Below are 20,492 nucleotides of genomic sequence, written 5' to 3' on the forward strand. Positions count from 1 at the left end.
ATAAAGTAGGTGAGTACTTGGTTGTTGTGCAGACAGGTAGATGGAGAGGTGTGCGTCTGTGCATCTTGCTGGGTCAAACACTGGCCCAGGGAGCTGACAGACCCTCTAAAAGCTGTAGCCCTCGTGAGTCAGGCTGGCAGGCAGATAACATCTCAGGGAAAGTAGGAGAGGTGTATCTCATAGGGCAGGCATGGAGTGAAACAGCCTGGGAATCTTCTCTCTCTGTTGAGCCCCACAATCATCTTTAAGGCTTTGCCACAGAAATGTTAGTGGAAATGACCTATACTCATAGTTAAGAGTTGAAGGCTTTTCTTCCCCTTTGGCATCCGGGTTATATGTGAGTTATCCCACAGCATGTGCAGTAACTGATGAAACCTCAGGGAAATACCAGACCCCAAGAGAAAGTTTGCTTTTTAACTACTTGCAAATGCCAAAAAACAAATGTAAGTCCTTGTGACGAACTCCTCTGAGAATTGGGAACAGCATGAGAGAAGCGGAAAGCTGCCAAAAATGACCTCAAAAAACTGAACTGAAAACAGCACCTCCTTCTTGCCTAGGGACATGGGAGGACCCTGTCCAGAGCTGCGGGCTTATTCTTGCTTTTGTCCACACTGGGGTCTTTCAGAAGCACCCCTCTGGGCTCAGACACCGTTCAGACAGACATCTTACACCACTTTTGGGGATGGGCTCCAGGAGGGAGGGATTCCAACCCCCCCTGCTGTGGTTATGTACCAATAGATACTTAGCTCCAGGCAAGGTCCACTGCATATGTAGTGCAAAAATGGTGTCATTGCCTCTGAATGGCTTCAGTAGCCTGTGTTAGGGGTTGTGTAGCTAATTTGTCTGTGCTCTTTTTGGAAAGTCATACATCCATGACCATAACACCTTCCTTGTACTCACTGAGCGAAATTACAACAGTTAGTATTGACTACCTTAGAAATAACGTTATTGGCTAGAATGGAATTTGTAGTTTTAGGGGAAGATGCCAGAGCACAGATTAGTACCACTTTTAGGACCCTTTTATTGTCAGTGTCATTTCACAGTTTTTCTGCAACACATTCTACGTTTTATTTTGTCGTGGCAGGGAGTGCAGTTATGAGCGGATTTGACTCATCTGACTTTGGTCGTCAGAAATGCAGCATCTCGTTTAGTATTGCCATACAGGCAGCCTCTCTAAGCCGTGTGAGGCTTCTCCAGGTGGGAGGTCAAACCCTGAAACAGGCTTCTTACAGAGGTGGTCGATGCCCCGAGCCTGTCAGTGTTTAAGAGACATTTGGACTATGCCTTTAATAACATGCTTTAAATTTTGGTCAGCCCTGAAGTGGTCAGGCAGTTGGACTAGATGATCATTATAGGTCCCTTCCAAATGAAATGTTCTGTTCTGTTCTCTACTCTCTCTACTCTCTCTACTCTCTCTACTCTCTCTACTCTCTCTACTCTCTCTACTCTCTCTACTCTCTCTACTCTCTCTACTCTCTCTACTCTCTCTACTCTCTCTACTCTCTCTACTCTCTCTACTCTCTCTACTCTCTCTACTCTCTCTACTCTCTCTACTCTCTCTACTCTCTCTACTCTCTCTACTCTCTCTACTCTCTCTACTCTCTCTACTCTCTCTACTCTCTCTACTCTCTCCTCTTATTTTAAAATGAGACCAGATCTCCCTGTGACATCACCTGTCCATCCGTTGACTTGGGAGGGAGTTCAGAGCTGGAGTATTATGGAGGGGAAGGTCAGGGAGAGGACGGGGACATGTTTTTAGGAGTCGCTGCAAACAGAATTAGGGATGATCTGGAGCGAGGGGACAAGCAGGGAGCAGTGCCCTGACTCCTTTGGTGGCTCCCAGCCATGTCCCCTCTGATCCCAGGGTGACCCTGGCAGGGCACTGCCCCTGGGGTGCGTCCTGGGCAGGGGGTCACAGCTGTGGGGTGTAGGAGAGGAAGAAAGGAGGGGACACTGGACCTGCTGAGCAGCAGAGCTAATGGTGGCCTCTCTCTCTCCCTGCCCAGCCGAGGAGGCCCTCTGCACCCTGCGCCCACCCAGCTTCCGCCGGGTCCCAGAGGCGGAGATGCGAGGGGCGGAGGAGGTGGCAGCCGGCACCGTCCTGCAGCGCCTGATCCAGGAGCGGCTGAGGTATGGCAACCCCAGCGAGAACATGAACCTGCTGGCCATACAGCACCAGGCGACGGGCAGCGCCGGCCCCTCCAACAGCACTGCCAGCACTCTCTCTTCCGCAGAAAACCTCGCGCCCGAAGACCCCCCAATGGTCCAGCCATCGGGGCGGCAGGAACCGCAGGGGCAGGAGCACCAGGGGGACGGTGCTGCGATGGAGAAGCAGCCCCGGGCCCCACAGCCCCCGCACGGCACCGAGGAGCTCCCCACCTACGAGGAGGCCAAGGCCCAGTCTCAGTTTTTCCGCAGCCAGCCGCCGCCAGCCAGTGCCGCCGCACCGGGATTTTATGGTGCGTCCAGCCAGAAATCCAGGACGGAGGGGAGGCCGACGGTGAACCGGGCCAACAGCGGGCAGGCGCATAAGGATGAAGCGCTGAAGGAGCTGAAGCAGGGCCACGTCCGCTCGCTGAGCGAGAGGATCATGCAGCTCTCACTGGAGAGGAATGGGGTCAAGCAGCACCCCCCAGCCCCGGGGGGCGGGAAGGGCTTCAAGGCGACCCCGCCACCCGGCAAGGCCGCAGACCCGCGGGGCCCGCCACCCGAGTACCCCTACAAGGGCAAGGCGGCAGCCCCCGGCAGCAAGGCGCAGGACCACGGGCTCTTCTATGGCGAGCAGCCGGCACAGGATGTCCTCAAGGCCTCCTACGCCGCCGCCCAGCCCACCCGGGCAGAGGTGGCCATCGTCCGCTACCAGCCGCCCCCGGAGTATGGGGTCAGCAGGTAATGGCCGTCAAGGGCGGGTGGGTCTGCTGGAGGGGCCTGATCCTGCCCTGGCTGGAGGAGCCGGCTGCTGCGGGGCTTGGGCCTCATGTAGACTTGGCCTCTGTGAGCTTCAGCCTCGGCCATGCGTGGGGACATCACACTCCTGCAGCCGGGCCCGCACGGGACAGCAGGTGGAGGCACCTGTGTCCCCAAGAGGGCTATAGAAAGCATATTATGCCCTACTTAAATCCTCCCAGTGGAGCTCACGTGGGGCTTTCACGCTATGGGGCCCCTCGTGCCAGGCCTCCTCGTGAGCATGGGTTTATCCCAAGCGCATTAAAAGTAATCCAGAGTGTTTACTCACCGTGTGCTGATCCCTGCGAGCGGCACGGGTCCTGCCCGGCGCCCGGGCGGGACTGCTTCCTTCAAAGGTGAGCTTGTGCCTTGAGGGCTCCCTTTTCCTTGCTGTACCTGAATGCAAGTGTTTCTCTGTCTCATCCCTGCCTTTTTGACCTCCTGGACAGTATTTTGCTGGATTTGAAGGGCTGGAGTTGTCTGGTGTGAATGTTAGCGGGGTTTGTGTTGCAAACTGTCTCATTAGGTCTTCGCTGACCCCAGAACCCCCAAAGGTTTTGTTGGCATCAACTTCAGTTGCATGCACTTACCTTGCCACAGTGCAGGCATGGAGAAAAGGTGGCGCAGCTGACCCAGCTCTTCCTTTCCAAAATTTGTAAGGCACAGAATGATGGAAAGAATGCTCTGCCTTTCCATGTTTGCAGAAGTGATGGGGTTTGTGTCCAGGCAGGGAGAAACTCTGAGCATGGCTTTGGTGTATATTGTAAGACGGTTGTGACAAGCGGAGGGCCAGCGCTGAGCGCCGCTGGCCTTCCTCCAGCTACACGTGTGTTTTGGTTACCAGCCTACCACTGTGCGGAGTCATGCAATTTTTTTAGAGCAAGATGATACTTTTGAGAGCTCAGCGAAAATCACTGTTTATGCTAAGAAACAGCTATATGGACTTGAGGGCAACAGGGCCCAGCTGGGGCCATGCTCTCCCACAGCCATTTGCAGTGCTAACAAACATCTCCAGCACGAAGCAGATTCATCCCCACAGAAAAGGAGCTGGTTTGGGGGTTTTTATCCCGCTTAGAAAATGCTGATTCAATGCCCACAGATCCTGTTCTGCAGGGTCCATGTAAGCAAGCGGACATGGGCACTGCATGCACTGCTTCAGCTAACCAGGAACAGCACTGGTGTCGTGTGGGAAACCTTTTGGTGTCACTTCCAGAACCTTTCCCCACTGCCTGATCAGCAAGGTTAATGCTGAGAAACCCTTCGATTTCAGTGCAGTTTTCCATGCTGGCAGCACGGGCCAGCCCCCAGCCTTACTCCAAGGTACTGCTGGATCACCCCAGCAACTGTGGGGAGAAACCCACTAGCTCGTGGTTGTGGTTACTCCTCATTCCTCGTAAGGCAGCATGGTCTAATCCCCAAATCGCACTGCAGAGGGGATGCCTGGTACCCCTGTGTTCTGTTTTCTTTGCGTGACTATGGGGTAGTGTCCCTCCTGGCTGGTGTAGGGGCACTGGAGGGATGTGTTGTGTGACAGAGCAGAACTGCTGCAGTTTTTAGACATAAAAAACATCTTAGGTGGTGTCTTTCTTGCAGCTGAGCAAGGGCCTTAATAGCTGTTGGTCTGTGTATATCCCTGTTGGCTGCTCCAGCATGCATTTCCAGGGGTAGTTCAGGAAGTTGGCATGGCTGGAGGGTCTTTCACCAAAGCTAGGTTTGGTCTAAGCTGTATTATCGCTCTTGTGATATTCTCTAACATGGTTCTGGGTCCTGGTGTACAGATGGGGATTTTCAGGTCCTTCTTGGCTCCTTTCACACGATGCCTGGATTTTGGAGGTTATTTCCTGCGCACGTGTTCTTGTCCCGTACATGTGAGGTGGTGGTAATTAACACTAGCAGGATGGTTGCTCACTTGCAGACTGTACCTTGTGCCATTGCATTGCACAGTGCCGGTGGCTGGGGAGATGTTTGTGCAGGAGATGTCAGACAGCAAGCCTCTGGGTCTTGGCAAAGCGGTGGTCTTCATCCTCATCTCAGACTTCTTTCTATGATATTTTTTGATACAGGAATGTCAACCTTTCACTTTGCTTGGGCGCACTGAAATACTCACCACTGGCATTACCTGGACTTGTTCTTAATTGGTATGAACTGATTTGGTCTCTTCTCCTGTGCCATATCCCAGTTTATAACTGGCTCCGTGGGCTGCAGGATCCCCTTACAGTCTTTGTTACCTGGGAAGATTTGGATGACAAAAGCTTTTAGGAAGTCGCTGTAATTCCTGTGTGCTCCATCACTTGCCATTTCTCTGTCTGCAGCAGCTGTGCTCTGCTGCACCTCCGTGCACCTCACGCTGCGTTGCAGGACAGGCTTGCCAAGGTCTGGATGGAATGGTTAAAATGCAATTTCACAAGACGGCCTCTGCCCCAAACATTCCTCTCTATGGAGAGGGTAAAGGCGTGTTACCTGTCTGGGGACATCAGCCCCATCTCTGCTAGAGAATTTGTCTGGGTGGCAGCCCCTGAGCACTGCTGGAGGAGAGCCGGGGACTTGTTACACTGCTGGGTTGCTCCCAAGCTCAAACCTTTCTGTGCTTCTGCTCTTGCTCACTGCTTCCCCCCTTACCTGGGCTCTGGGGAGGCTCACAGCCAGCCATCTGGCTGGAATAGAGGACCTTGATAAGAGAGGTCAAGTTAGGGGACTACCCGGTTTCATAAGGCTAATAAAAGAGTAGGACTTAGAGAGGCTACTTTTTCTGTTAGAGGAGCAAGCGAGGTGAGAAATTCCAGCTTTCATCTTGTTGGGAGTGCCTGGGAAAGAAGCTAATGGAAACACAGCTTTGCCTGTGGTCAGATGGGAATCTCGTATATCCCAGCACCTCCTTCCTTCTGTCCTGGCTATATCTGTTCCCCAGCCCATCCATTCTGGCATCCTCTGAACACGGACTACGCAAAAGGCTTCTGCCTTCTAGAAAAGAGGGGAGAGAAGCACAGAGCTGCATTGGTCCAGAGGAAGCACCCACAGATACCAGGGCCAGAAAAGACCTGTAGGGTCACTGATCCCTCCGTCCTGTGAACAAGTGTGGCTGGAAACCCACAAATGTTGGCAGGGAGCTGTTGAAGTAGATGGGATAACTGCAGCTGCTGCTTAACTTGCTTTTTTGGTTTGGCTTACTTTTTGCATATGGCTGGTTTTAAAGGAAACTTTGCGTTTAGAATCACTGTGGTGAAATCTCACAACTTTACTGTAAATCTCAAGATACTTGGTATTGTCCGGAAGACCTCCTGGAATCAGGTGATGCTGCGGTAATCTCAGCATTTATAGAAATTAGACTTAGGGACCCCTGCCTTTTGGACATCATGATTGCAGAGCAGAGCTTGAACCCTGAAGTTTAAAAGGCCAGAACCCCATAAGGCAAATAAAAAGGAACTGGTATTTGTTCCTGTTTTAAAATACCAGTATTTTTAAGCCAGTTGCATGGTGCTTGGGGCCCTGACTCACAACTTCTGAATGCTATAAGTTGGCCAAGTGTAACAATCTTTAGAAAACCTTTCTTTTCCTAGATGTGCGGCTATTCCTGAATGGTGTCTTTGCTAATTTTCCTTAGGGGCATGTTCAGAGAGTTGCAGCTTGTCAGGTAAAAGGACTTGGAAAGATCTAATTTAATCTTTTGTACAACGCTGTGAATTAATTCCAGTTTGTGAAACATTCAGTCCTGATGATTGTAACGCTCTCTGTCTGGAGAATCCATCACAGCCTTTACAGACTTGTTCCACTAGCTACTTGCCATCTCTGGCACAGGTCTGCATCTTGGTTTTAGCCTGGATTTTCTAGTTACCAGTTGGGATTTTGCAGTATCTGTGTCAGATACATTGAGGAGCCCTGTGCTGTCGGTCCTTTAATACATTTAACAGATGGAGCCTGGAGTCCCATAATTATTTCACTGTTGTCAAAAACCGTTTTTTCACTATGTAAAGACAACCTGGACACCATGGCAGTACCAGCTGAACCAGAGGCTAATCAGGTATAATATCACCTCTGCAATGCAACTTGATGTTCCTTGCTTACGTAGCTCGTTAACACTTGCTGTTTCAGACGTTGGCACTCTGGGAGCTCCCCATCCAGCTTGTTATCCGGTCAGGCATGTGAGGGTAGTCACAGCCCAGGATAGGATTTCCCACCCTTTTATTGTAGCTTGCCGTATTTATTCCGGGGAGGATGAATTTGGACCTGCTCAAGTCCATATTGTTTCTCCATGCCCTGCTTAAGCAGTGATCCAGATCACTCAGTGCAATGAATCCTCTTAATTGCTTCCAGTGGCCCTTGTCAGATCCTGATGTCTTTCATCCAGAATGATTTCTTTCTCTGCACTGTTAATAAAAAGCCTGTATAATGCAAATGAAGCCTTGAACTGGAAACAGCGCTGCTTGTTGAGGGGACTTCATTCGTGGCTACATGCGGAAGTCAATCATGCAGGCACCTTTTAATTCTGATTTAATCCTTGCATTTTAAAAGATGGCATGCAACTGAAGAATAAATCTGGGTTGTTTTTAAAGATAGCCCAGTTTTTTATGTGCCTCATAAAATTCCACCCTGCCTGGATGTAGAAGCCTATATTTAACTGCCAGAATAGTCGTGACTTCTCTGGTTATTTGTGTATTAATCACTCCCCCACCACCACTCTATTACGGCTGGTTTCAGGTAACCTGTTGATATTTACTCATTCAACCACACGTCTGTGGCCGCAGAGGGGACTACAAGGAACTCCTTTTCATCCCTGAGACACCCCAGGCAGGCAGGCATGCTGGCAGCATGGCTGAGCCGAGGGAGTCGTGCCCAAGCTGACTTCTGCTGGCGTTGCCCTGTGAGGATAGTCAAGCATGAGCGTGGGTCGGAGGCTGCGCTTCCAGCTGACGTGGAGGCTGGCAGCCGTGCAGAAGAACTTTGTATCATCTCCTGATCTAATCTGCCATTCATTAGAATAAATGAAAGCTAAATGAAGCCATTCCCACAGCTTAGGTGATGCCCACTTAATTTCTCCTTACCCTTCTGTGTTATTGTCGCGGTTGGTCCCTCGAGGAGTACAGAGGTTGAGGAAGGCACCTCTTCCTTTACTTTACTAAAGTACTTTACTTACACTTACTTCCTTTACTGAAAATCAGCTGGGCTTTAGAAAGAATATCTGTTCTGAGTGTGGATCCCTGTGAAGAAATAGGATATCCTGCCCCTCTCTTGACTACGGAAGATACGTTTAATGCAGTGTGTGTCTTTTCAGATTATAATTTTGCCCTGCAAATCTTGATGCAATCATCCCCGAAAAAGACGGACCAAGTCATTCCAGCACTAACAAACATCACTAACAAAATAATGAATTCTGGAGATGTGAGTCCAAGTCTGCAAAATGGTTTTTGAAATTAAACCTCTATGTTTACAACGCGCTGTAACTGTTGCTGATTCCATAAGCCAGAGAATGCCGTGAGAGCTATGTCTTGACTATGGAAAGTAATGGCTGTAATCAGCATTTAATGATGGGTGTATAACTGTTTCTTTGCACCATGACCATTAGACTGGGCTTACTGACTTTCCCAGGATCCTGTCTTTTTCCTGCCTGCTGACAACAGATTCCCCTATGTTTAATTGCTTAACCCCTCTGTTATTGATAGCTACAAAGAATCGCATTTGAAGTCAGCTTCATGACTACTCATCAGAGATCATAGCTGAAGTCAGGTAGACACCTGGGTCTGAGGTTGGTATCCAGACTGAAGGCTCCCAGGCAATGGGCAGGAATAAGCACCCTTTACACACTTGACTGTTACTGTAAGATAAAAGCCTAAGGCAGCTTCAAAGAACTGCACCTGAGAAACATCTCCGTCTCTTTGCTCACTCAGCTAGAGCATCCGCAGTAGATATGTGAAGTTGTGAGATGAAGTCCCTTGGGAGAGTCTTGGAGAGATGAAGCAGGTCAGTCTGCCCTAGAGGCAAAGGAAGGCAGAGCATTCAAGGAAAGATGGGCGAAATAGGTTAGAGGAGGGCATTATAATTATGAATGTAAATGTCATGGTATGTTGGAAGCAAAGTCCTTCCTCCACTGGCTGCTCTCCCTCCCCACACAGAGGACAGCTGAATTTTACCTGTAGCAGAGCAGAGGTGGAATTTCTTTTCCAGAACATTTACAGGTATTTTCATTTTACTAACTCCTAATACTGTCCTGCTTTATCAAGCAATAGCTTTTCTGTATTTATGATTTCCTGGTGGTCAACAGCAAGTGGATTTTATCATCAATTGTCCTTTCAGGGTTTCTTATTGCTACATACAGCTACAAGTTCCCCCAGAATTCCGCTATGTTGGTCATTCTTGCTTCCCGGAGTTCGAGTATAAGAGGTGTATTGAGACCATGCCTAAATTTGGGGGCTTGGGTAGCCTTGCTGAAATCTGAGGGATTTCTCATGGAACTAAAGTCCATGGTCAAGCATTTTGCTGCAGACACTGTATTGCAGGCTACATAGAACAACCTATTATATATATCGCAAGCTATACATGACTTTAAAGGTGGAGTCCAGTCTGGTGACCCTGGCATGGTGGCCCTTGAAAGGCTCATTGCCTTCCTGGTGCTCCCTACTCAAAAAGCTGTTTCCTCATTTATTTTTTTTTTATTTTCTTTACATTGCAATGCAGAAATATGTAGAGGCTCTATGATAATGCCAACAAAAATAGATGTTTTCAATAGAAATGTAGCTGAAATGTTGCAGAGATACGCAAAACTCATAATGTTCCACTGTTTCACGCTTGGAAGAAGGACGATTTTTGATGAAAATGTGTTTAGCTGGAAGATTTTAACCTGCCCTAATACAGAGTAAGATCAACATTTAAAATACAGTGGAAGTGCTTTGACAATGTCATTCTTTACTAAGCCCAAAGGAGCTCAGGATAATCCTGATTGCTTCGTTTCTTTGGAGCTCTTATGTGAGAGGTTGGATGTGAACTAAGCTGATGTTATAACTTTCCGATTTCTGCAAGTGTTGATTGGTTAATGTGAATCGCTGTGTTGATTTTATTGCATAGACACTCAGAGGTTTTGCAGTTGGCTAAATCAGAATTAAATTGGGACAGATTACACAAGTAAAAAGAAAGTCAGAAACATGTTCGTTATGTTGAACAGTTGTGGTTGAAAAAGCATGATGTCCATTGTGCCTGTTCAGTTTCCAAGCTGGAAGACACTTCAAAGAATCTCTCCTGTGGCCCCGGCTACTGAGACTGATGCCTGGCTGGTGCTACAGGGTGTAAATCTTTAGTAGCTCAATAAGTGTTTTGCAGCTGAAAAAAGTGGAGATCCCAAGAATCTTTCCTTCCTCTGTGGCATAAAGCCAAACAGACTGAAGAGCATGTGAAAAGGTTAAATTGATGAGAGGTTGAGATTTCCAAAAAGTACAATGTCAAGAATTCCTGCAAGCATTTAAAGGGTGTGTCGGTGATCAAAGATTGCTCTACTTCATAATGCAAAAGGAAAATTGCTGTATCTCCACCGGTTTAGACTCAGTTTAGACTCAATAATTACATTGCTTTTAAGCTATTCCAATAAAGAAGTGAGAAAATCTGTACCTGTAGCAAATCTGTGTCTTTGTAGAGGTATAACTATGTCCAGACAGCCGGGCTTTTATTTGCATAAGATCAGCTCTGGCCTTATTTTGGTAAAGAAAACTCACACTTAGTTGAATTAATTGCTGTGGTAAAATGTGCAAAGGCAAACTTGCTGTCAGCAGCGCTTATGAGGTACTAGATGCTTGGCTGTGTCTGCATGTGCTTATGGAGCATCTTTTGCATTGTCATGACATCCCTCACTCATGGTTCTTTATTGTTCAGATTTCTGAGCAAAAAAAATTTTCCAGTTCCACAGTGGGTGTGGGATCCCTTGGCAGATTTTACATGCTGGAGCACCAGAAGGAAGGAGGCACTGTGGGGACAGTGTGAAAGCTGTGCCCATGGCAGGCTGTCCTTGCAATTTACAGACCAGCTCGGCGCAGGGCTCACTGGGCTTACTGGTTCAGTGGCCTTGGATCACTGGGCACAGTTAGGAGATGTGGTTTTGGTCTAAGTAAGGTATATGAGCCCCCCAGGTCAGTGTGACACACACACACCCCCCACACCCCCCAGGGCATCCTGCTGCAAGATCCCAGCAGCAGGCAGAAGTGGTGAGGCTAAAAAGGCAGTAAACTCCAAAGGCAGGTGAGCAGGGAGCAGCATCTTAATCCAGTGCTGCTGTCTGGGAGCTCTGGGACTACTGTGGGAGCACCACATTGAATGAGAAGTTGTTTTGCAGCCCTGGGGTTTGCTGAGCACTGTCCAAAGGCCACAGTGCAGATATACACCAGCCAGAAAGTCAGCTTGGAGGTGGGAATGCATGCTTCTCTCCTTTCTGGCCACGCAGCTCATGACAGATACAAGAGAGCAAGGCAGCCTAACACCCTGAATTAAAATTATATGCCCCCTGTTGTAATGCCCCCTTCCTGCTAAGGCAATGTCGAGCACCACTGCAAATCACTGTAGCCAGTACAAAAGAAAGAGCTGTGGCAGCATCCTCTCCTGTGGCAGGGTGGGATGGTTTTCAGCTTCAGCTAGCATGGCGTTTGGTGAGGGGTGTTTTTGCATAGCAAAACTGCTGCAGTTTCCTTTCTCCTGCTTCTCTGTGCTGTTGTGTTGCTGCTGTGGTGTGCACTGCAGCATGAGACGAGTATGCAGGGTCAGCGTGAGCACAGCTTTCACCAGCAGTGGCAGGTAAACTTTTGCGATGTTTCTTAAGAAGTTATAAGATCATGCAACAGATCCACCTGGAAGATATGTCAAAACGTGTGGAAGACAGGGAGGTGATTAGAGACAGCCAGCATGGCTTCACCAGGGGCAGATCGTGCCTGAATAATCTAGTGGCCTATGATGGAGCAACTGCATCAGTAGACAAGGCAAGAGTTACTGGCGTCATCTGCTTTGATGGATAGTTTGAAGGATGGACTTTTAGATGGATAAGGAATTGGCTGGATGGCCACATCCAAGGAGTCACTGCTAATGGCTCAATGTCCGTGTGGAAACCAGTGATGAGCAGTGTCCCTCAAGGGTCTATACTGGCACCAATACTCTTTATTATCTTCACCAATGACAGACAGTGGGGTGGAGTGCACCCTCAGCAAGTCTGCATGTGACACCAAGCTGAGTGGTACGGCTGATTTGCTAGAGGGAAGGGATGCCACCAGAGGCATCTTGACAGGCTTGAGGAGTGGGCTTGTGCAAACCTCATAAAGTTCAACAAGGCCAAGTGCAAGGTCCTGCACCTCGCCTGGGGGAGTCCCAGTATCAGTTCAGACTGGGGGATGAAGGGATTGAGAGCAGCTCAGTGGAAAAGGGTTTGGGGATGAAAGATTGAGCTAGCAGTGTGTACTTGCAACTCAGAAAACCAATTGTATCCTGGGCTGCATCAAAAGAAGTGTGACCAGCAGGTTGAGGGAGGTGGTTCTGCCCCTCTGTTCTGCTCTGATGAGACTCCACCTGGAGTGCTGCGTTCAGCTCTGGGGTCCTCAGCACAGGTAAGACATGGACCTGTTGGAGTGGGTCCAGAGGAGAGCCACAGATTGGCGGACTGGAGCACCTCTCATATGAAGAAGGCTGAGAGAGTTGGGGTTCAGCCTAGAGAAGAGAAGGCTCCAGGGAGACCTTACAGCAGCCTTGCAATAATTAAAGGGAGCTTATGAGAAAGATGGAGAGACAGGGCTTGTAGTGACAGGAGAAAGGGCAATGGTTTTAAACTGAAAAAAGATAGATTTAGATTGGACGTAAAGAAGAAAATTTTTATGCTGAGGATAGTGAGGCACTGGCACAGGTTGCTTGGAGAAGTTGTGTATGCCCCATCACGGGAAGTGTTCAAGGTCAGTTTGTGTGGGGCTTTGAGCAACCTGATCTAGAGAAAGATGTCCCTGCTTACTGCAGGGAGGTTGGACTAGATGACCTTCAAAGATCTCTTCCAACCTAACCCAGTTTGTGATTCTGTGAATTACTGTATGTTTTGCTGGCCCTATGTAGTGTCACCCAGACTTCCTGCATTTGAAAAGTTTTATCCACTTCCAGTAGATACGTAGCTCCTTAGTCATTAGCCTGCACCTCTGCCAGAGCAGTAACGTGCCTGGGGCTGAAAGCAAACTCTTCTGGCCCTGGGAGCTGCCTGGGGAATGGCTCCTCTCCCGTGCTCCTGAGCTGCCTCCATGGGTGTTTAATTTACTAGGGGAGACACAGCCTTAGGGTATGTCTGTGCTCTGCAGGTTAAGTCATCTCCAGGCCAGGGTGAGCTCAGCACAGGCTTTCCCAGTGCTGGCTGCGTGAAGCTTTGCTGGGATCTTCTTGCCAAGGACAGAGCCTGGGCCAGGGTCTGTGCTTCTGGGCAGGCTAGCAGTGGGCTCAGGTTTGGGAAGGGGCTCATCACTGGTCTTTGCTCCATTTCAATACTTTTTCATGCCGTGGTGGATGCACAGGGCAAAGCACGAGAGCCGGTATGGGAGTGTGGGGCTGTGTGCGTGCTGCTTCTGGGGGGCTGCAGGGCCCTGTTTGCTTTCCTTCTAGCTTGGACAGAAGATAGGACTGAATTGCTGGCTTTCCTCACCATCCTGTGGATGGGTGGGGACAAGCTTGTTAGATCAGCGCTATTCGCTTTTAGGGCAGGGCTTTAAAATTGCCTTTGCTGTTCATTTTGTTCTGTTGCAGTTGAAGGCAGTGGCCGGTTGTTGTCAGTAGAATTAAGCCAATGCTGAGAGCTTTTGAAAACCCTGCTTTGGGAAGCTGTGTAGGTGCTGAAAACAACAGTAATCATATTTATTATGTATTTATATAGCACAAAATTGTCTAAAAATAATAGCATTCATGGACCTTTGAGGCGAAATGAGGTAAATACATCTGTTGGTTAGGTCTCCTGCTTCATGCAGGGTACAGAAATAAAGGCAGCAACATCTACAGCAAGCCTGCTAGCTTGTGGTTAATCTAAAATACAACTTTCAGAAGGTGCTTGATTGCAGACTTCAGGTGGGATCCAGCAGCCAGCTTATTTTCCAGCCAGACTGGGCTCTGACACAGATGTCCCGCGTGGTGTGAGTTGAGTCTCTTGGACAAGCATGGTGTAGAAATTTCACAACTTTGGCATCTGGACTGAGGAGTAGCTCAGCCTGTGCACAGCAAGGCTCTGCGTGGGGCCGCTCGCCCTGGCCAAGGCTCCGAGGCTGCCTGTGTGGTGGATGGAGGGATGGAGATGGGTCTGGTGCAGTCAAGCTTTGAGCTACTCCCTGCTGGAATTTCCTTCTTTTGAGGCGGTCTCCCTTCTCAAGCTTGCAGGGCTGAAATGCGGGACAGAAATGAGGGTCTCTGGTCCTACCTGCAGGGTTACCTTCACTGCTAAGATGTTCTCCTGGGTTATCCTCCAGCCACTGCGAAGTGTGACTCGGGTGGATTAAAGAGCCACCTGCCATCAGAAAGCCTATCCCACATGCAGGTCCACCGCCCGCTCACTTCTTCACCTTCCTTGACATGAGCCCAGTGGGTGATGGATGCCGTTAGTCAGGGAGTGACACAATGAGGTCTTGCACTGGAAGATGGGTTTCATGGCTCGCCGTGATTGACCGGAGCTGTGCCGCCAGCAGCTCTGCAGAAGCCCTTCCCTTTGCCGCTTGCTAAAGCCACTCGGGGATGCAGCTTTGCTCCCATCACTTCCTCTCACCTCCCAATTCGGCCGATCAGCCGGTCTCCTCCAGGCAGGGAGCGCTGTTCAAAGGGTGAGTAATGCATCCCTTGTGTTTCCTGCGAGCCTGCCGATTTACGCTTCTCAGCAGTGGGGTTTGTGGCAAGGGGGGGCAGGGAGGGGCTGGCTGGCTGCTGAAATATTAGCTGCCCACCTAGGCAAAAATGCTGGTTTTGAGTCAATGCTTCTTTTATCCGTTCATGCCAGATGTATACATCACTGTCAAGAGCAGGCGAGGAGACAATTTGCCCAGTCCCTGCTGTGATTGTTGGTATTTAGGAGTGACTAAGGACTGGAGTCATGACCATACAGTTATAACTATTAATAAACCATGCAGTCATTAGGTGAAAGCTCCTGTGTGCATTTCAAGGGTGCACGGCTCTAACGCCTCCCCTGTGTGTGCTCTCCCACAGCCGACAATGCCAACCACCTTTCCCACCGCCGCCAGCCCAGCAGCACAGCCCCATGTCCTCGCAGGCCACCACTGCCACCACCGGCCCTCTGCTCCCGGGCGCCTTGCCCCCACTGCCGGCCCCTGCCGCTGCCCAGACACCGATGCCACCAGGCCAGCAGCTGACGCCTGATGCATTTGCCATCGTGGAGCGGGCACAGCAGATGGTAGAGATGCTCTCTGAGGAGAACCACATGCTGCGGCAGGAGCTGGAGGGGTACTACGAGAAGGCAGACAAGCTGCAGAAGGTATGTGGAGAGGTGGGGATGGGGCCTGGGCAGGGTAGCCACCTTGGTGGTCCTGCATTTGGGTCCTTCAAGCTGTTCATAGTCCTGTCACTGCAATGAGGATGCACCAGTGGCCATCTCTAACCAATGCCTCTCCATGGTGGTCTCCCAGAAGTGTAATCCTGTGTTCCATGGCCTGTGGGCTCCCTTGCCTTTAGGACGAAATGGGGCAGCCCGTCGCATGCCTCTCAGTTGGGGACTGGCCCCTTCCGTCCTTCTACGCTGGCCTCTCCGCAGCTTTCCCTGCAAGTCTCCCATAGGCAGTGTCTGTTTCTGCTGCAGCTGGGTCCTGCACCGTCTACACAGGTGGTAGAGCAGTGGGGTGAGAAGCATTTGAAGAGCACGGCCACATCTGTCTCAAGTGGTCTTCTCCACCACAATATGCTCATTTGGCACTTCACACTCTTTGGAAGTGTAACAGCCATCGGTGGGATTGCCCATTTTTTGGAAATGCATTAACTTGGTCATCTGAGAGGCTTTCAGTGACTGCTCTATGGGTTTCTAAAAGGTGATGTTAAGACAACCACCTTTGAACACATTGGTTCAAAAAGCACTGCCCCCTTATCTGAAGGAACCATTTGGTAAAGATTTTGCTCAGCCCCCTTTTTTTTTTCCAAAGAGATCCTGCACCTTCTTTTCTATATGCAAGCTGGCATTTTCAGTGGAGCAGGGTGATGTCTTGCACACTGCCTCGGGTGACAAGATGAAGAGTCAAATCAAACGAATTAGAAGTTGCTTAAAAATGAGAGCTCACTGGAGCAAAAGCAGAAATGCTCCCCAGATCTGTGGGCTTTGGGTCCCAAGGGCCCAGATCAAATGAGTTATTTAGGATCCTACACTGCTGTTTCATTTATGTCTTCCCACTGCTTATACACGAAGGGGCTTAGGCTGCAGGTCTTTTCTCTCTGAATTCAGGATTCTAAATAGGAGCTCAGTTTTTTATGTGCTGTGTGGGATCGGAGTGTTCTTGGAGACACCAGTCACAGGAGAAGAGGTAGCTCTGAGAGACCATGTCCCAGCCTCAGCTTTGGGAAAAATCTGTGACAGTCTGTTGAAGCTGGTTAGAAAAAAGACCTGTTGTTTTGTAGCTGCTGTTGTCTTTTCAGCCTCCTCCTCTGCAACCAGATAAGTTGAGTTTATTCACAGAATTTAGTAAATGTAGTTGAGAAATTTTTGCAGCAATGTTAACTATTTGTGAAGAGGTCTGCAAAGGTTTTAATGCCAATTTCCCTGAGGCATTTGTGGGCAAAAAGAAATATTCCAGCTATTAATTTTACAAAAGCCGCGTTGTTCAGTAAAAGGTATTTGAGTGCAATGCCCTAAAAATATTCCTATTTCCTTTCACACTCTGGGAAATGGCTTTCTTTATCTTGGATGCCCCGCAAGTCGATTGCATCAGACACCAACAGAAAGGTATTCAAGCATGGGCTGAAGTCTCACTTCAGTCAACGGAGTGTAGACTCTAGTCGCCTTGACTTTGAGGGAATGTAAGCGGAGTATTAAAGTGAAACACATGCTCAAGTGCATTCTTTCTTTGGGAAAATGTCATGAACCAAAGCCTTTACACACAGTATCCCTCCCATGCTGTTTTTCCTGTGTTTGAACACAAGGACAGGGCAGGTCCTTCTCTGTTCCCACAGTTTCAGCTGAACTTCACCTCTGAAAGCGTGAAAGTGAGTTAAATTACATACTCTGTGGGTGAAAACTCTTCCCTCTTGTTGGAAGTCGAAGGGTCATGAGGAGTAGTAGTTCTTGTCTGTCTTGTGCATAATAATTTTATTCTAGCTAGGGCCACCCTCCCATCACTTTTATTCATTACAGAATAGGAGAAGAAATTGGAGAAAATCAGAGGGCTCCCTGGACATTCATAAGAACAGACCAGCCCTAGGGGTTGTCAAATTTTCAGTCATGTCTGAACAGACTTTTTGCAGAGAGGTACAAGGTGGTCATTAAACCCTGTGCTCTTTGACAAGTTGTCTGGTTTTCTTAGCTAAAAAGAGTTGGGGGGAACAGGGGTTGTGTGCATTTAATTCTGAGCTTTTTTTTGCAAAAGAAATGCATTATTTTCTCTTCTCTGTTGTTTTTTGTTGTTGTTGTTGGGCAGTGTTACCTTGCTGAAGTTTAATTGCCAGGCTGGGCTGGCCATTCCCTGTGCTGTGTGTGGGGGTTGTTTGAGTGGGTCAGCTCTAGGAGCTACTAGGCAGAGAAGATGCTAAACTGTCTTTTTTCCCTCTGTAGAAGAAGGGAAGGAAAACCCAGAGCTGCTGAGAAGTGCCAACACAATTTATGGCTGTTCTTCTGCGCTCCTTTAATTTTGTTCAGTGCTGATGGAGATTCTTTTTCTGCAGCAAGTCTTTGCCTTCAGGGCTGCAGGAGACTTGCGTGGTGATGTGTTTTGGGAAGTAACAGCAGGTAACGGGCAGAGCAGAGCCCAGCAGCATTGGGTAGGACTATTGGGCTGTGGAACCCCCCTGCCATGTTGGCAAATCTGCTTCACTGTGGTACGAGCTCTCTGGAGCAGGCGTCTTCTGCAGATAGTGGCTCGCCTGGGAGAGAGGAGGCACAGGAACTGCAGGTGTCAGGGCACCCAGCTGAGCACGGTGTCTGGTTGGGATTGTGTAGTTAAGGATTGAGGGAAGTGCTTTAAAAATTATTTTTGCTAAGCCAAACCTTCCTTTCAAGGAAACTCTCAATCTGCTTAAATAGTTGAGGAGAGCAATCCAAAGTAGCTTGAATGCAGCCTCTAAATACTTATAGGAAGAGACAACTTTTGCTAGCAGAGGTCACACTGATCTAAGGAAAAAGCTGCAACAGAACCAAGTAGCTGAAATTACACTGTTATTGGAGTAACTAATTCATGTTGATTGTGGAAGATTCACATGAAACAGATTTTTGATTGTAGGTCATAGTCGTAGAATAGGATAGAATATTTCCGTTGGAAGGGACCTACAACAATCATCATGTCCAAGCCTGACCAGTTCAGGGCTGACCAAATTAAAAGATGTTGTTAAGGACATTGTCTAAAGGCCTCTTAACACTGACAGGCTTGGGGCATCATTCACCGCTCTAGGAAGCCTGTTCCAGTGAGTGACCACCCTCTCGGTAAAGAAATGCTTCCAAATGTCCAGTCTAAACTCCCCTGACACAGCTTTGAACTATTCCCATGTATCCTGTCGCTGGATATCAGGGAGAAGATCTCAGCACATCCCTCTCCTCTTCCCCTCCTCAGGGAGCTGCAGAGAGCAATGAGGTCACCCCTCAGCCTCCTTCTCTCCAAACTAGACAAGCCCAAAATCCTTAGCTGCTCCTCATAGGACATTCTTTCCTTTTCACCAGCTTTGTTGCCCTCCTCTGGATGCGTTCAAGCACCTTCACACCCTTCTTACATTGTGGGGCCCAGGACTGCACACAGTGCTCAAGGTGATTTTCTCAAAAAAGTTCAGACTTTTTGGTGAGGCTTTGTACAAGCTTGTGTTGCCATGCATATGAGGCAAAATAAAACTAATTGACTTTTTTTTGAACCACTGTAAGGTTCAGGCTGAATTTCAAACAGATTTGGATTTATGCAGTGTTCCTCTGAGTGTGTGGTCCTTGTGGTGGGAATATGCTTGGTGTCTGGCCATGCATCAGCAAGGTGGGGAAGAAGGACCAGCTTTTCTAGGTAAGGTTAGGGAAAATGTAACGAGGCTTCCTGGAGCTCCTGTTTTAAACAAAACAGAATGGAAGGCCAGAATAATCTGACTAAGTTTGTAGTGCATCCAAGGAGTGTCATAGCTTGGGATATGGCCAGTTCAACAGGTCATCCTCTTCTTGGAGCTGTGGAGAGCTGTCAGCTGAGAACTAATCTACATATGGTACCTTTTAATCTTATGCATGTAGGGGAGTGGCTTGTATGTGTGTGAAATGCCTGTGAACTGTTAAATCACCACCAAGTGAGATATGTGATGTGATACCCAGCAAAGCTGCTGCTGTCATGGCGGCCACACTGTGGGCTTTGCACATAACACTTGTTTCAGGTTTTGTGCCTGAGCAAGCTGAAAGCAGAAATCGGGGAGGGTAACACGAGTTTCCAGAGTTTTTGCCAGGCTTTCCTCGCTGCGTGGTTTGGAGGTGCTGCTTGCCCATGGGCCGTATCCAGACAGAGTGGCACTAGCATTGTGAGAAGCGCAGGTCCAGGCTGCTGGAGCCTGGCTGCAGGTTCCTACGCAGACAGTAGGGTGACAGCTCCAGAATCCCTGAAGCTTTTATTCTGCAAGTGCTGCAGCTGGCAAATTACACTTAAAGCTTAATGACCCCTGGAGAGGGACCTACCTCCAAAGCAAGTGGAGGTGGGCTTGCACCCTGGTTTCACAAATCATGAAACTGTCCCATCCACAATTCAAGAGGCTAAAAAGGTGCCAGAATTAGAAAGGTATGTGGGAGGCTATATATATATATCATGGTTTTCCAGCCTGTGCTCATTATCAAGCTTTTCTCTACAAACACAAGGGCCAGGCATGCAGGAGCAGATTTCCACATCAGTGTTATTCATTCCTGCAGCAATGATTTTAGCAAAGCTGTAACACTCAACATGACATTAGCTTATTAGAAGAGCTGGATGGATTGACCTGAACAGCAAAACTTTGCCCAGGACTATCTTCCTGTCAGTCTTCTGGGCTCAGGTCTTAAGATGCAGGTTCACTGCTAAGGGCTTCCTCTGCATACCCTGCCTGCAGTTTTCCAGATTTTAAGGAGATGAAGTTAAGAAAATTGAAAACCCAAACCAATTGGTTTTGTCTGTTACAGAGAGTTTCTTCTTGTATAGAGCAGTCTTCAGTCAAGGATGGAAAGGAGTAGACCACAATAGTTTAAAACTGCCGTGAGGTCAAGAGCTGAGCCTAAACCACTTCTGGTGGCCTGCAGAGCTCAGAGCTAAGTTTTGGATCAGGGATCTGGCAGAATAGTAAGTCCTGCCTCTTACAACCCTTTCGAGGAAAGAATATGGTCCACACAAATACAGTTTCCTTCGTTACTCCTGCTGGATGGGGTTAAAGAAGCCACCTCAGTTGTA

General features: G+C 48.7%; 1 protein-coding gene across 2 annotated transcripts in view; it reads left to right on the forward strand.

Annotated features, from left to right (window-relative positions):
* AMOTL1 (angiomotin like 1) overlaps positions 1 to 20,492 on the forward strand; it is a 61,725-nt gene that overhangs the window by 12,326 nt on the left and 28,907 nt on the right. The window contains exons 1-3 of one of the 2 annotated variants that reach the window (XM_037377467.1): positions 2,061 to 2,130; positions 2,235 to 2,889; positions 15,118 to 15,403. In XM_037377467.1, coding sequence (XP_037233364.1) covers positions 2,261 to 2,889; positions 15,118 to 15,403 — 915 coding nt within the window. In that variant the 5' untranslated portion in view covers positions 2,061 to 2,130; positions 2,235 to 2,260. Of the gene's footprint in view, positions 1 to 2,006; positions 2,890 to 15,117; positions 15,404 to 20,492 lie in introns of those variants that run through there. The other variant, XM_037377466.1, reaches the window with a different exon arrangement.

This window comes from Falco rusticolus, chromosome 2, assembly GCF_015220075.1.
Source record: "Falco rusticolus isolate bFalRus1 chromosome 2, bFalRus1.pri, whole genome shotgun sequence".
Classification (NCBI taxonomy): domain Eukaryota; kingdom Metazoa; phylum Chordata; class Aves; order Falconiformes; family Falconidae; genus Falco; species Falco rusticolus.